The sequence below is a fragment of the Polypterus senegalus genome, chromosome 10 (assembly GCF_016835505.1).
Source record: "Polypterus senegalus isolate Bchr_013 chromosome 10, ASM1683550v1, whole genome shotgun sequence".
Classification (NCBI taxonomy): Eukaryota; Metazoa; Chordata; class Cladistia; order Polypteriformes; family Polypteridae; genus Polypterus; species Polypterus senegalus.
Window position 1 is genome coordinate 181,379,392 of NC_053163.1, and position 17,958 is coordinate 181,397,349.

The window sequence follows — 17,958 nt, forward strand, 5'->3', positions numbered from 1 at the left end:
CAAATACTTTCTTCAAAAGGTGTCATGTGCCCACCCCCCTATTAGTTAAGGCATCATTGTCAATTTGTCCTTCAGATTAAGGCCTGGCTCCCCAGCCCAAATTCAAAAAGAAAACTGAAGTGTACGGGTTTCAGGCTAGGAATTTGGTTTTGTTTTTTTTTTTTTTATTTTAAACAAGGCACCAATTTGGCCAAAAGAATGTGAAACACTTCATGAAAAAATGGACCGCGTGACTGTGGGATGACATCCTGAGGGTGTTGAAGGAAATTTAAACTCTTGAGCTGCACTTTTTAATTGAAGTTTTACACACAGGACACAAAGCACCCATGTTTCAAATGGATCTCAACTTCTGGCATTATTATATTATCATTTTTAGTTGGCAGCTCATTGTGGAGATTAGTGACCATTATGGCTATCGCATGTGTTTGCAGAGTTGACAAGAACTCTTAATAATGGAGTGGGGGGTGGTGGCTGGAAACTTTCGGGTGGTGATGGGAGATTGGGGGTTGGAAATTAATCCTTCCCCCTAATTTACGATAAATGTGAGCAAACTTGAAATTTTAACTGCTCTTTTGTGACTGACTGCAGCCAAGGATAATCCTCACAGCAGTCTGACACAGCACAAGAGTTTTGCTCAGGATACACTAGAAAAATAAGATTATTGGCTCACCTTGTTTTGCTGCTGGCAGAATACTTAATTTGTTAAATATTATTCAATAATTTCACTGGGGGGTATGTGTGCCTCAGTTGTGCAAGAGTAGTAATGCTCCCCTGGAGACAACCACAAGGCATCTTTCCATACTGCTTCACAATACATTGGGATCACTGTAGTCTTGCTTGCCCTGGACTTCTGCAACACAGAGTCAACGGAAAATAGAACAGCTCTCAAACAGACGTGTTCAGAACTGAACTAGGTATGTGCTGCTAAACCACTGGGATCCGTCACCTTATGGAAGAACTACCTTTAACACTGGTGGCCCATTATGCCAAAAAGTATACAGGGAAAACTCATCTGTAGCATTGTTTGGTAAAGCCACTATAAAAAAAAAAAAAAGCAAACAAAATTGGAAGTCTTTCATCCACAAGACTGATATTGCATACAATTAAAACTGCATTAGATAAACACACATGAAAAATCAAGCTTTCAATATTAATCATTCCCGCAGTCTACGAACAGCTTTTTGTTATGGTGAACAAACTTTATTTTTGCGAGCACTCTTCCACAAGGTCTAGTTTCACTCTCCTTTAACAGGAGTCACACCTTTTGTCAAAGTGGTACCAAACTACAGTTAGTTTGCTAGGCAGCTACATTATCAATACTGTAAGGCAGTGTAATTGCTTTTGTTTATGTGGTGGTCTAAAGCTACCTTTTCAGATCAGATCAGTGAAAGGAGGAGGAACAAAGCTTCAATTTGGTTTTAAATTACATATCCATGCCCTCCTCTAACTGGAATGTAAAAGTACGTTAAAAGAAAAAAAAAAACAAAAAAAAAAAAAACATTTTTGGTCATTTGAAAAGCAGCCCATAATAAATTGGCAGTCAGCGTGTGTTAAACATGCAGCACAGACCATATAAATGTGCAACGGGATCCATGAACTGTGGTCATCTAAAGAATGCAGATCTACATAACCATCAGTTAAAACGTTTGTCAGTCTTCAACTGGATGTTGTAGGTAGCAAGGGTCCTTCACATGTAAACTAATGTGCAACATGGAATATTGAAAAATATTAAAATTGTTCTACAGATTCCTGCACCAAAATCAAAACAAGAGAGAAGACATTAATGCATAGAGGTTTAACAACTGCTGCTTCATACACTTGAACACTTAAATATCACACTGTATTTTCACTAGGTAATATATAGACCCAATTATCAAAACTACTTTTCAACTATCTATTTTTACTGCCCACTACGCAAACCCACAGATTCCAGTCAAATTGGTTAAGGCGAAGAGATATTTAAACTATAATGTGGTCCAGTTTATAAATTGAGAACTAAGCATTTCAGGAAACTGATTTGACTTGTCAGTGCAGGTACAAGATGGCTGCAGGCAGAAACAAGTTTAAAATTGAGGGTGGTAAGGGCTTTCTTTATCACTCCAATTTAGAATCTGTGAGATCAGACAACAGAAGCACAGAAATAGGTCGTTAAAGACAGAATTAATACTACATTAATTTCAATAGGTTAAAAAGGCACTAATGAAATAGCCAGTCTTGCATTAGCAATTTCCCCGCCCCCATTTTGTAGGAAATGTTGCTAGGCATTAGATACAGTTAACACATTCATTTGGGAGGGCATTACATAACTAAAATTGTTCATATGCCAAGAGTCACTAAATTTCCATGTATGGGGTTAAAAACTTAAAACAACTGAAAGAGAGTCAATTATTGATTTTCCAACTCCCTCCAGTATAGCATGGGAGGTCTATTATACCAAGAAGTGGAGATCAGGAAATTCCTCTTAAGGATCCTGAATTTAAAAAAAAATAAAAATAAAATAAAAAGATGGCAGTTGGACCATAAAATGTCAATACATTGTCTCTTATTACATTGCTTTAAAGAAAATTCCAAAAAGTAAAACAAAAAAAAAAAAGAGGGGGGAAGCACTGACTGGCTAAACTTCCTTTTCACAGTAAAGCATGTCATTAAGGAAAAACCCACCATCCGGCTTTCCTGAATTTTAAATTCGGGAAGGAGACAGAAGGGGAAAAAAAAAAAAAAACACTCCATAAAAGTTGTTAGTCTCCTATACTAATACAAGGAGGCTATAGAATACATTCAAGTCATATTTGAAATTCGGTTATAAAATTAGTGTTTTTCCTCAAAGTAACAAAAAGCACATTTCATGTCCTGAGGCAACACACTTTAGTGCAGTCTAGTGCATGCCCCCACTGGCTCCATGCACTTTATTTCACAGCTTCTTGCACAGAGAGAAGACTATGTGGGGTGTTCCATACACACGCAATGGAATTTGTTGGTTTCACACTCTGTCTGCTCTCGGTGTAAGCACTGGTTTGAGAGGTAGTATTCCATATCTGTGTCTCATACATGCCATATCCTACCATTCCCTTTGGCCCTTGCTCTTGACTGATTTGTTTGCCATCACTTGCTGAATTATATGTTGTAGCATAGGAGCTCAGCAGGTCTGTAACATTCTTCTGGGGAGTCCTTGAAATTTCAACTGCTGGAATATTGGCATTCTGAGACACTGTTAGTGTTCCTGAATCCAAATGTTTATATGCATTTGTTGATGATAAGCAAGGGTCACTCTTGGTCGTACATAAACTCTGCTTTTGGCATTCTAACTCAGCTGCTCGTTGCAAGGCTGCATCAACGAGCAGCAGCAAGTCGCTGAATTCCTCAAGGCATAATTCTGGAGGAGTAGGAGGTGGTGTGTTGAAAAGTCCTCCTGCTGGATTGACCGACTCTGCCCTCAGAACGGCAACTGGACCAAAGCTGCATGCATCTGTCAGCACAGTAGCTTGCATGTTTGCATTTCTGAAATCAGACTGCTTATTAACATTCGCTGTAGTTGACTGGTTAATGTCATTCAATAAAGGTGTAGAGGCAGTTAAATTCGTTGTTCCACTTAAAATGGCAGTTGCTGTGCTTTCTAGGATGCTTAGATCAAGGACTGGCGGAGGCTGAATAACTGATGGACGAGGGGAAGCAAGGCTCACTGGACTCATGTCAGGAGAAGTTGGGACACTGCCTACACGAAGTTCAGAGAGTTTTGTTCCTCGTCTGGAGAGTGTGTACTGGTTTGGATCCTTGCCATCCCGCCGCAGCATGTCAGGCAGCAATCTTCTACGAGCATTGATAAACCAATTACAGATCTTGAAGGGGGGGGAGAAGAGGGAAAAAAAAAAAAGAACAAAATTAAACAAAGCCAAAAAGAAAGAAAGAACCCAACACACTCCCACTACAACCCACAAACAGAAAAAGGGTTGAACTTGTAACTTTATATAGAGGGTGAAATTTAAAAAAAAATCCTTTACATTATGTGAGCAGCAAGATTTCCAAACATTTCTTGCATTGCAATTAAGAGATCATTTACTGAATTAGCTAACAAAAACAGTGAATGCTGGGATTGCTGTTTAAAGCATGAAACTGGAAAATATCGCTTCACCCAAACCATTTTAGAGCCCAATTCATGCATCAGATTAAGTTTTCTCCACAGGATCCAACTTTCATTTAAACTATTTTAAACCCGAAAGGCTTAAAAAAAACACACACAGCACTACAGATTTCAAAACATACAAAATAGTGGTGTAAGCTAAGAAATTTAACATTTTCAAAACCTTCCATCAAATTTAAGTTCACAGTGTTGCAAAGCCCAAATCAGCACCATGAGGTGCCACTCCACCATGGGACCCACTCAAAGCAGCACACCCAATTTAAACCTGGCACTTAACATAATTTCCACAAGTTTGGGGATTTGGTACTGAGACAGAAAGCCCACACAGACATTGTAAGAATTAGCCAACTTCACACACTGCAACATTATGACATAAGATTTGAACCCATGATGCTGGATCCAGATTTGAAGTGGAGTGTGAAAAACTAAAACATGAATTAAAAAAATGACATGACAAACATTTTAAATTGCAGAGAGTCTTCCAAAATAAATGTTGACATGATTTTATCAAAGGGCGGCTATTACTAGGGCCTTAAATCATTTTAGTCAGCGAGAACTGGAATGGCAAACATGGCATAAGATCTTGCTTATAATCCATTTGGTATTCTCTCACCAAAAGTAGTCAAGACAAAAACAGAGCTGTTCCTGTTAAAGATAGGATTGACTAAATGACAATGATTTGAGATTGTTCCAATCAAAATCACAAATCATGTCAGACTGGTTTTAAAGCTTTATTAAGTATTGTTACTAACAATATTTAAGTGAAGAAAAAAAAAACATTTTTAAGAAGAAAAAAATAAAATAAAATAAATAAATAAATAAATAAATATTCAGTGCCTAAATGTGGACACCCATTTTTTCTAACAGAAACTAAAACTGCTTGGATTGAAATACAATACAATTTATTTCAGCTCATCTTCACCTAGTATCAACTGTACAAATTCTGATTAGCCATTTCGGTAAATATTTTAATATTGCATAGAGTGAACAAGAATTCACAAGGAAAAAAAAACAGTCAATGGGATCTTATTGTTGAAAAATATAATCGAGAGGAAAATAAAAAAAAACCAGATGGCATTACATAAAATTATAAATTACTGTGCCAACCAGCATTAAGTGGAAACAATACGAAATCGCAAGGACATTAAAGACAAGTATACAACTCCCAATTCAATGAATAAACCTAAAGAAAGCTCATCACAGATTCCACTAAGTGGTTAATGACATTAAAGGAACTGAAAGAACATAGACAGTGGCAGGACATGGTCATAAGAGGATAATGGAGATATTTTTGGACTAAAAACAAAGGCTGCATACTTGCAGTGGCAGACTCCCAATGAACAGCACATTTTTGAGAATGATCCTGTGCCAAGACACTGCACTTTATACCTCTGGCTGCAGGCCCCCAAATAACGTTGCAGGGATCTGTGACTAGTGCAGACTCAACATGAATATACTATTGGAGGCCTGCAGCTGGACCCTTCTCCTAAAATTTGCTCCACTCTGGCAGAAGCCTTTAAAAGGAATACTCCTTCCAAAGATAATATTTTTATATGTTATCCTCATGTACTTTGTAGTGGTGGCTGGAAATAAAAGTTGTAACCTCACATTTTCATGCGAAATGGTGAGAAAAATGGACATGACAGAACTCAATTGTGCCTAATGCTTTACAATGGCAAACAGTGTGAAAAAGGTTCATGGGTGAGAAAAAAAAGAAAGAAAAAAAAAAAAAAAAACACATCTCTCATGGTACCCAAGACTTATCCAGTCACTTGCTCAAGATATGCAAATTCATTTTTTTTGCTAAAATATTGTTAAATAGTTCAGCTGAAGAATTACTGCTGCTTACATAAAGAAAACACAAGATTTAAAATTTATTTGGCCACCAACACAAATACATGTAACAAATTGTATTTAAACATACACACATATATGCATACATATATACATACACACACATATTTTTTTATTTACTTATTTGGGTGGAATATTCCTTTAAGTTATACAAGATTTCACTCTTTAGTGAGAAAACAATCAAAGGAACCCTTCCAACTGAACCAAGGAATGACTTACAAGACAGTTTTTACTTCAGTCTTATGGAAAATATCTGTGGACTTCTCTTAGGATAAAGGGGTTGCTGAACTGATAAGAGACCATTAACTGCTAGAATCAAAGCAAACAATGCTTCTATGTATGTTAAAGAGTGTGCACATTTATACAAAGACAATGAAAACAAATCTTTACTTCCTCACCCCAAATAATTCAGAAGTACAAACAATCCAACACTACTATTCAGACATATTGGACAAACATGCATTCATCTAATGGTTTGACCAATTTGTGTGGGCATGCAGGACTGGTCTAATATAGAACAACTACATAAAACAAGGCAGAGCCAACTTTTTTAGGAGACCGTGTTACTTCAACGTGGATAGTAACATCCCTTACATGTTCTTTAACTTGTGATTGCCCTGGGCTCAATATTAACGGCTGCTAGTTGTTACTGGTCACCAATTTGAATGATTTAGCAAGCACTTTTTAGAAGTACATGCAAGTCAGATATCAGGAATGTTAAAAATCCCTTATCTCTTAAAGAGATGCATAGGTTCAAAATCCCACAGAACCTGCAGCCACTACAAAATGGCAGCTGTGTGGAACTTCGGGCATTTAAAGGTGTAAAGATCAAAGATATACCACATGCAAAATATTTCGGAAAAAAATAAAAGTCAGACGGATAGAACTAAAGTGAAGATGTATACTACTATTAATTTGAGAAGACGTTTAAGATTATATCCCGAAATATGCAAACTCTCAACAACTTTCATTACACACGAGTTAAAATGGCCTTTTGATACAATTGTTTACTTTTGTTTCTGCAAAGTACTGCAATGCTAATAAAATTCATTAATATATTAGTTTTAAAAATTATTTTTTATTTGAATACAAGGACCAATATTTTAGAAACCCAATAAAGGAACAAATGAGAGAAACGCAGCTGAATATTTTGGGGGAAGGATGTAGAGCAGAAGGTGAGTAAGCACAGATAACACGCACAAGTATCTACAGTTAAAGATTTTACATTAAAATATACAAAAGGACCGTATATGTATAATGAATCTAATTGTAGTTAGTTAAAAATACTTAAAATTACTAAACTTATTGCAGCCTGCAAAAAATCCCTGCATTGTTGAGCCCTGTGGATTTATGCCAAAAGTAAGAAAGCTTTTTCATTTTGTTGGGTATTGGGGATACCATACTGAAGCCAACTCCGGTACATAAGGATTGTTTAAGCAGTTAAATTTAAATGTGCTTATCTACAGCATTACACAAAAGCAAGACTAGAAAATAGACTGCAGGTTGGAATCATATTCCATGAACATTAACTAAAGGAATAACATATTCTGAAGCAACTGGTATTTTGAAGAAATAAAAAAATAAAATGAGTTAAAATTTCAATTGCTAAATAATAAGTGTTTTAGGAGTAACAATATTTTTGAACAATTGTTCAACAAACTTACATCACAACAAACCTCACGACACACAGAATGTGTGTGCACCAAGATAAAATTCTAAAATGTTACGTGATACCACTTCAGACTCAAATGCTGTAAAACAGCAGCAAGCGGACATATAATTGCATAACATCTTAACTACTCCAATGATAGTGTTAAAATTCTGTTAAAATCAGCAATCATGTTTTCATTATTGGCAACCAAAGGTTGATGTCCTTTAAAAGTTAATGTTGATCCCTGTAGCCAGTGTGATTTGCTGTACTGTGGTGTGCAAGGCTGATAACATCACTTCAAGAGAGACCCACTGAATTAACAAGCTGATTAAGGCAGCAAGCTCAATTATGGGATGCATGCCGGACCAGCTGTTGGTAGTGGCAGAGAAGAAAATGAAGACAAAACTATGGCAATTACGAGCTTCTATACAAACTACATTTCCCCTCGGGTCAAATCCATCTATCTTGGTGAACAACATACAATTTCAAACCTTCCTGTCTGGCTTACAAGTAGTATCCACACCATAACTCTGTTGCTCGTGAATTCTAACAGATGCAGCTATAACGCTGTCCATGACAATTATGATTAGGCGTACAATGAAGACAGTTTTTTATTATAATAACAACAATAATAATAATAATAATAATAATAAATATACAAATGCCACACATATACAAACAGGTTTTTGAATGTATTTAAATATACCTGCAGCACAGAAAGACTTGTCTGACCAGACAAGCTGAGCTTCTCCTGCTCAGATGGGTAGGCATTAAATCGATGGTCATATAGCCAGTCCCGGAGTACTTGCACCGCTTCTTTAGGCAGGTTTCCCCGTCGACGTTTCTTCCCAGAACCCCCAGAGAGATCTACTGGGAGACTACAACTTGTCCCATCATCTTCACAATGGTCACTGTCTGACATCAATGAGAACTCCTGCTCAAGAGTGGACTCTTCAAATGCTGCCAAGACAAAGGGAAATTAAATTAAATACAACAAAAATGTAACAAATACAGATTTGTACTCCTGGAGATACAGAGGTTTAATTCTCTCTCTAGTTAGCTTAATTTATTCTGGTGTTATAAACAATTGTACTATGCAAGTCAGAAATATCAAGACACACAGTTTTCAAAATTGATTCTTTGCATCATTTACAGAACTGATTCTAACCTGTACTTAACCAAAGTGTTTTTTTTTGTCGTTTCACATCATGCATGGCAGTTAAAGGAACTTCCATTGTAGCCAGTTTAGACTGGTGCATCACGCTTCCATTTAACAGTCACAACCTAATCCAAAATGAAAATGACATTTAGCCAGGAGATGCAGTGACATTTAAGTCTATAAAGTTGAAAAGCATCTCCATTTTTACTTATGCATTCTTGCATGAGGAAACAAGACTTCCAACGTAATGTTTACATACATGCGAGGCTCTGTCTCAACATTCAAATCCAACCTGAAGATCAATATGTTTACATACATGCGAGGCTCTGTCTCAACATTCAAATCCAACCTGAAGATCAATCTCATTTCTCTAGTTTTGCCATAGTCTTTTCTATTCAATAAAACTGTACTGTTACTACCTCATCAAATACTTCTTATCTGCTAGACTTGAGCACGCTATGCAACGCCTCCTCATTCCATTCTATTCTATTCTATTACTCTATACCTCCTTTGCAGTTCAGTTATGCAACCATGACTGGACTGTCCAGCTCTTTGTTTTCTTGTGTATCACCACTGCTATGTGTTCCAACTAATTTTTACACCAAGGCTATCTTGGATTTGTATAGCTGTTGAATATAAGCTGTTGTATAATCTACTTGATATAATTCTAAGATCACCCTGGTGTCTACCAAAGGTGTATCTCTTGTATCCGTTGTGTGTTTATTCCAAATATTGTAGTGCTTAACTTTAAAAATATGATACTGTATCATAGTCTAGTAAGGCACAAATAAAAAATCTTGAAATGTGCACAATGTTAATGGTGCCATAGAAAGTAAAAGTCATTTACAAGTATAAAAACAGAAATATATTTCTTCAGGTCCTTTCATATTTCAAATCATGGCTGACGGAGTTGCAAATGTTGCGCAAAATTAACAAGTACAACTAAACAACAAATTTCAGCATGTTTTTTTGAACTCAACTATAAAACTATTAAAACACAAAAACCCGAAAACAACCGTCACCACTTAAGTCAATTTAGGGTCTCATGGGGCCAAGTTCCATCACAGAAGCACTTGGTGCAAGGCAGGAATCGGCCTGGGATATAGTGCTAGTTCACCTCAGTACCCACTCAAAATATTTCCACATCTTAGAATCACCAATGACAGAAATTAAGACTTTCCCATAAAGAATAGAAAGAAATGAACATATTGTGCAGTACATGAGGTTTCTGCTCCAACTGTGTTCTAGCCATGCATCACTTTCCTACAGGCAACCGACAGCTGCAAGGAGTCGTCATTTTCAGCAGCTTGCAATTATAAATATTGTAACATTAGCTGCAGCTTCAGTGAGCTTCCTGGGTCTTTTGCACATTACTGAATTCAACCATATTTGTTTGCTGGTATGCTGACTTTTTGCCTATGCCAACTATAGTTTTTTCAATAGCTGCCCAATTACCCAGCTTTATATCTACTTTAAAATTAAACACTGGTAAGGATTCACCTACTTATGCTGAAATATGCTCTCTTTGCCTACTTGCTAAGAGACATGGAAGGATAGGCTACATTAGCAGGCAGTGGTTTAACAGATCTACAGTAAGAATCTGGAGCTTAAGTGGTTAAGCATCTTACTAACATGGATACCAGTTAGAACTAAATCACTAAAACATACTGTACTCTTGCATGCTGAAGAGTCCTCAGTGTTAGGTAGGTCTTCAAGCTCAACCTAAGGTTGATTAATGGTGCACAAAATGAAAAGAGATGACCAGACTATATACATGGCCCAATGTGCAAAATACAGCTAAGAAAAACTTATCACTAGCTGAATGTGGATCACACACAATACTGCTTGAACAGCATAAACAGTAAACAATCCACCATTAGAGGAAGCAAGCAAACTGCTGAGTAAATTACCTCAAAGTTTGGCCTGTGTGGTTTAATAACCAAAGGTAAATCAGTACAGGATACCCTTCAGCAAAAACAAAAATAAACCAAGCAAGACTATATTAAATATAATGCATGGACCACCACTTTGATGTATTTTGTGCTGTTCTGTGTTAAACCCATAGACCGTCTTCTCACTTTTAACAGGAGCAAGGGAGTCCTCGATTTCTTCACTGTGAAAACTGGTACGTTACAGATGCAAGCAGCAAAGTCAGGAACATTTACCTCATTTGTGACTTGACCAGTCTACTGGTGCACATCTTTAACAGGTCTTATTCTGGGTAACAGTGCGCACTTTAATACTTAGAACCAGTTAGGAGTATTATACTACAAATTATACTTGGCGGCAAAAGTACAGTCAAAGAAGGAAAAAAAAAAGTACACAATAACTAAAGGTTTAGCCACTTAGGTCAAAGAGATGGGGGGATTGTCGGGGGTTTCTGCTTTAATTTTACATATTTGCGTACGGTACATTTTTAGACAGTTTAGCTATTTTATTATGTGATTGATCTTCTGGCATCCCATGAAAGGTTTATTTTAGGCTTGTAAAGCTCTACTTAAAATACATATCCAGAAATGTAAAAAGAAAATCTCATTGATCTCAACTTTGAAACAAAGTACAACTGAGTTGCTTGAAAATGAAAATGCACCTTTACCTAAAGGGATAGATCTTGCAGTGTTTTGGACTGGGATCTATTTTGACAAAAGTCAAAGACACGTCAAGTTCCAGCCCTCTCTTAGTTTAATTCAGTGGTATAGTAAGCACATGTATTTTATGACAGGTACTGATCTGAAAAACTAAAAGGAAACTTATCCAGAGTTGCTGGACTACCCTTTCAAAAATCTGGAAGTCGGCCATTCATCCATTAAAACACCAAGCCATGAAGATATTTTAAATCAGCAGGCAGTCTCAGAGCTCTGAGGCAACGCAACTGCCGTGTGTAAAGGACTGCATATGGTAGGGTTGGGCACTACACCGTGACAGCAAGGCGAATCAAAGAGAGACCAGCATATTTTAACTGGAGAGAGACAGAATTTGAATAAATGTAGAGAGAGTACGATTACTACGAGAACGCAGTAAGAATTTAATTTTGCGCACAAGACAGTCATATTATAAATAGGCTTAACAAAGAGAATATCACATGGATCTCTCCTACATGGGCCTTTCAGTGGAGGAGTGCATTGAAGAACAGAGGTCATGCAGCAGCTTGTTTGCTATACAGTTGTGGCCAAAATTATTAGCCCCCCTGGAATCATGGAACATTTTCCTAAACTTCTTCCCAAAGTTTGCAACATTGATTAAACTTGATATAATCAAACATCCACCAGTGCTATTTACTAGCTTTTGATACATTTTGTAATATAAAATATATTTTTAGTCTTGCTTTATATCAAATATAGTAAAAAATGGGGTGGTCAAAAATATTAGCCCCATGTTAATGTTTGCTTTCAAAACACACCTACACTAATTAACCAATCAGCTTTGAAACCACACCTGTGCCGTCAATTGGCTTCCTAACAACACTCAATCAGCATAAAAAGACTCCCAAGGAACAGGGCTCTTGAACACATGAGAGGAACTACTGTTACTGACCATGCCAAAGACAAAGGAAATCAGTCTGAAGCTCAGAAAGAAGATAGTAGAGGCTCATGATAAGGGGCAAGGCTACACTGCCATTTCCAAGCGATTCACAGTGTCTAGAACCGCTGTACGTTGCATCATTGCCAAATACAAGGAGCCAAATTCTGTTAGAAACAAACCTGGCTGTGGCCGTAAGCGCAAGATTTCAGGAACTCTGGAGAGAATAGTCAGAGATGTCAGCAAGGAACCCCGGACATCTGCCAAGATGATTTTTGCTGACCTGGCCTCTTCTGGAGTTGATGTTTCAAGGAACACAGTTGTGAGGGCTCTTCACCGTGGTGGGCTTCACAGCCATCGTCCCAGAAGAACCCCTTTACTCAAACAGCGGCACATCAGAGCCCGACTGATGTTTGCCCGTGAACATTTGAAATGTAAAGATGATTTTTGGAAGTCTGTGCTTTGGTCTGGTGAGACTAAACTGGAACTGTTTGGGCACATGGATGTTGCTTATGTTTGGCGAAGAAAGGGACAGGCCTTCAACCCTAGGAACACAGTTGCCAAAGTTAAACCTGGTGGTGGGAGCATCATGCTGTGGGGCTGTTTTGCAGCCTCAGGCACAGGGAGCCTTGTTCGGGCTAAAATTATGTTGACATTCTGAGGGAGAATATGCAGAAATCTGCTCGTAGTCTAGGCTTAGGTAGTCGCTGGGTCTTCCAACAAGACAATGACCCAAAGCATACATCAAAATTAGTTCAACAGTTTTTCAAGGATACCAAAACCAAGATCTTGGAGTGGCCCGCACAGAGCCCAGACCTCAATCCCATTGAGAATCTGTGGCGATTGCTCAAAGTGAATGTCCGTGCTCGGAAACCACGCACTTTGGACCAGCTAGAACAATTTGCAATGGAGGAATGGACCAAAATCCCTCAGGAGACCTGTGCTAATCTAGTAAAGACCTACTCTAATAGATTGTTGTCAGTTGTGGCTCAAAAAGGGTACAGTATTGACTATTAATGGGCATGGGGCTAATAATTTTGGATGTCTCATTTTTGCCCTTTCTTGTTTCCACTCAGTGTGTCAAAATATCCAAACTACAATTAGTGGACCTTGTTATTTTGGACACAGATATGCTTTAAAAAAACAAATATTTGTTGTTAATGGTCATTTTCATATTGGAATCAGGAGTGTTGCCTAATTTCATAAAGGGGGCTAATAATTTTGGCCACAACTGTAAATTAATAGCAATGCAAGTATAACACAGTAGGCACAAGACAAAACTTTGTTGCTTCAAATTCCATGATACAAAATAACAAAAATACGAAGTGCATCTTGTACCACATGACTGAAATGAAACACAAAGACAAATAAAAACAACATAAGCAGAGAATTTAAAAATATTAAAAACTGAAAACTAAGTTATAACAAATTGACTGCACTTTCACAGAACCTCTATTCCCTGTCGGTCTAATCGTGCACAGGTGAAAGCTGTTGGCACACAACTTAGACATCACTGTATATAAAAGTAGGCTGGGACCACCGTTACGTTTTTCACACATACACTTAAATTTAATGAGTCAAATCCTTTGACAAGCACCATGGATCACAGCAGCAACAATGTTTCATATATGCACCACTGATTCCTTAAACTTGCTTTGAAATCAGACTCTTTCAAGACCAGCAGAGCACAAACTAACCATACTGGATCAGTCCTCATGATATGCTCAAACACAACTAACTGGTGACAGCAGCTCTTACAGGGTGAGGATGCGAGAACAAGTGCTTGAAACATTGATATGTGTTTCACTGATGCCAAGTCAGAAATTAGGTACATTAAAACAAGGAGGAATTATACAGAAGTGGATTTTCATTGCCCTCAGCAGCAGTCCACTACAATGGTGAGAGGAAAAGCAGCAAAATTCCCAATGCTCGCTTTTCTGATCAAATCATAGGTCCACTCCTAGTGAATACGTGTATTCAACTGCAGGGGATAATGTCATAACAGAGTGGTCTCAGCTTCATGCAGTGTTAATTGTCATTTTTCTTAAAAAGAAATATAGTGAGTTCTTCATAGATCCAGTCAATGACAAACAGCTAACAGTTTAGAAGGGCATTCAAGCAGGAAAAAAAGAGCCATTGTTGGAGCAATGGTGCATGTTATCTCAGAAAACAAAAGGATCAATTGTCACATGTGAAGAGTACAAAGAAATTCTGACCTGCATGCAATAATTAAAAATAAGTGCAAATTAATATTTAATGACTTACTTTCACAAGAAAAGATTGACAAATACATGTTAAAATTGGGAATATAAACTTGCAATGCTGCTCCTATAAACGAGTGCACTCTTTCTTACAATACTTTCCTTGAAAACGGGAACACCACTGCTGAAGGACAGAGTCTGATATAGTATTTAAATACTTTTTGAGCTTACTATTTACAATGTCACATTTACTGTGTTTATGTACATATACAACAGAACTATTAGTGTATAATTAAGAAAATGTAAACATAACCTATCGTAGGATTATTATCTGCATTGATTACACATACATTCACAACACTTGTTTTCTTAATACCGTACAGCAAAACACCAATTTAAAATATTTCAATGTTTAATATTCTTACGCACTTTTCAGTTTTGAATGGTAAATGGTTGTGATTGATGGCTGGCTGTTCTGTTTTATTCAGGAGTAACATCTATTTTAAAGAAAATAAAGAAGGAATGTTTGTTATACTTGATTTTTATTTTATAAACTTTTACAATAAAAACCAGTGACAAATTTTATAAGTGTGCTGTATCTATTTAAAAATGTAAAAAAAAAAATTATAAACCCAGATATTTTCGTTTTTCAACGTATCAAGCACTTCATAATTGTAGTGGTTCCATTGTATTGTAATGTAAACAGAATACAGTATATGCAGTTGCCAAGGCAAGGTGCACATTTCATTGTATTGCAAATTGAAATTAATAATTGTAAATATAATCGCCAGTTATCTCTGCCATTATCGTGCACCCCTACTCCCAAGTATCATTCATTATGAATAAGCGACCACCTAATCTTTAATCCGCCTAAAAAAAAAAACCTCTGTCGTTAAGACAACTTTTCTCTTAAAAAAGGTCAAATCGCGCACCATGGAGTGCTGGAATTCAACGAATATAAATGAAAAAGGCCATGGAGCTGCTTGCATGTGGTCAGCACGCTGCACGGGAAGTCCTCCATTCCAAATGTTTAAGCCGCTTCCTCCCCACGTCTCCGTGAGATCCGAAGAATTCTTCTGCCTCAGTAACCAAAGAAGAGAAGCCCATTCTGACGTCTCTACCTAGCCAGCGGCAAAACAAACAAAAGAAAGCTGATACATGCAATGCTCCCTGTAGCCACAATTGCCTTTCATTCTCCATCAAGAAGGTTGAAACTACCAGAGAACTTTTAAATCCCCACTGTACTCACGAAACTTGAAGCAGGTCCGACAGGGGATGCTAACTATAAATAAGAGATGTTTCCATGTGTTAACTAAGAAAGTGGGCGGTACTGTATGTGAATAACGCGAGGAAATCTAAGCATAACCTGGGGAGGGGCGTGGTACTATGCAAATTTGACAAACCAATTGGCTGTCATTTTGCATTTTTTCATAACTTTCAACAACAAAAAAATCGCAACATGCGGTGGCCCGTTCTCACCACGAGAACGACTCAAAACCGTCGCTGAAAACCGTCATATGTGGATATAAAAAAAAAAAATCGAGAATGAATGCAGAAAAAGCGAACATTCGCAGCAAACGCCACGTAAAACGCACGTGCGCAAGAAACAAGCGCCTCCTCCGCTACAGCCACGCAGCTCAAATCCAGCCGCTCACAAACGCACTCTGGAAGACAAACGTTCCCTACCACCGTTATCCTGCTATAACACGCATATCCGAATTCATATTAAATCATTAAAAAAAAAAAAAAGAATGAGAATGAATCAACATCCATCTAAAGCAGGCAGCCGTGCATGTCGTATTCGGGATTTAAAAAGGGAGACATTTTACACATCAGATCGCTGCCAAGAACAAGGCTGGTCTTTGTTAAAAAAGTGAAACAGGAACTCGAACGGGTTTCCCCACAGCTGTCAAAACTCCACGACGCCGAGACCACGCATCTCGTGCAGCAGGCCTAGTCTACGCTTCCTTAGTGGTGTTCTAAATCAGCTCGACTGCTAAAAAATATACAGAGATTGGAACTTCATCAAAACAAAAAAAGCAGTAAGCAAAGCGAGCGCCCCCCTCTATCTCCGAAAGTGTTAACTTGATTGCTCCCCATCCCCCAGCACGTTTTAGGCTCGTGAATTGGTCACCTTCCGTTGAGATCCGAACAAAAAGAACAACTTCAACGCGTCGAGGTCCATGTCAACCCTCAACGTAGAAGGTGTCTGTAATTAAAGGGGAAAACGACGTGTGTGAATAAATTGATGTAGATCCGTATGGAACAGAAAGCGTGCTTTGCACTTCTTTAGAGTTTTTTTTTTCTTCCATGAAAAGTTTTCAGATGCGTTACTCTTCGCCGATTCAACATTTAAAAGGCAACGTTTAGCGAGATGCCAGCACACTTGCGGTACACTAGAAGTCCTTAAAACAAATTGTATTCGCACCCCCCAACAAAAACGTTTTAACACTTGTAAATTACGTTTGCACAATAGCAAAACTCGGACAATGTTCTAAACTTTTTTTTTTTTACGTTTCACCATGAAGATGTGCAAAACGCGCGTGGTGGATAGGCCAAAGAATGTCAACTTTCTCAAAATTAGGAAAGTTATTAACTGCAGCTTTAATCCGTGTAAATGAATGAATAAATAAAATAAAGGTCGTTGCCCACCCCGACCCGATGGGTAAGACGCACAATGCATTCCGGATTAACTGTCTTTCCAAAATTCAAACATGGGGAAGGGGGGCGCGTTTCAATCTCGTTCACCCTTCACCAAAGGAGTGCTTTTGAAAACAAACACGCATTGACTGCCTTCACGTTTCACCGACGCGAATTCATGAACGACAGACAACGAGAGGGTCACCCATCAACCTACCTAGCAGGTTCTACTTACCCCTCTTTAAGGGCTTCATTCTCTGGAAACTTTTCTGGCTTCTCCACGGAGACGAAGCTTCTTCTTTTCTTTTATATACAACAAAATCAGCGTCTCTCCAAAATGAAGTTAGTCGTCGTCGGGAAATCCCCCCTACCTAAGTCGCTGGATTTCTTAAGCGACGTTTAACCAAACAAAAACAAATTTTCCTTCTCTTGGCGTTTAATACCTATTTTCTATTAAACTATTTTATTCTTGTTTACGTGAAATGAAATTCCACTAACAAACCCTCTAAAACTCCAAGTTGCCACCTCCTCGCTGTAAACGTGCCTTCTAATCGCCTGTTCCAGACTACCTGCGCCTACTCGATTCTGCCTTCGCCAATCAGCCGGCACGAACTGGCTAATAAGTCCGCCTCCGGCGACGATTTCTACCAATCCGTGGCTTCAGTCGGCTTGACTGACGTTGTAGCGTTTCATTCAGAAAGTGGGAAGCACAGCGCCTGCACACAATGAAGCGGCGGTGGCTGCAAATGGGCACGACTCTGTCTGGCGCGTTTACTCGAGGACTCCCCATTCGCAC

General features: G+C 38.1%; 1 protein-coding gene across 1 annotated transcript; it reads right to left on the bottom strand.

Annotated features, from left to right (window-relative positions):
* Positions 1-2,450: 2,450 nt before the first annotated feature.
* LOC120538398 (homeobox protein TGIF2-like) lies at positions 2,451-17,736 on the bottom strand. Its single transcript, XM_039767914.1, has 3 exons — positions 17,398-17,736; positions 8,350-8,603; positions 2,451-3,836 (listed from the first exon to the last, which is right to left on the bottom strand). Exons 1-3 carry the CDS (start codon positions 17,414-17,416, stop codon positions 2,907-2,909), a joined length of 1,203 nt encoding a protein of 400 aa, XP_039623848.1. The 5' UTR covers positions 17,417-17,736; the 3' UTR covers positions 2,451-2,906.
* Positions 17,737-17,958: the final 222 nt, after the last annotated feature.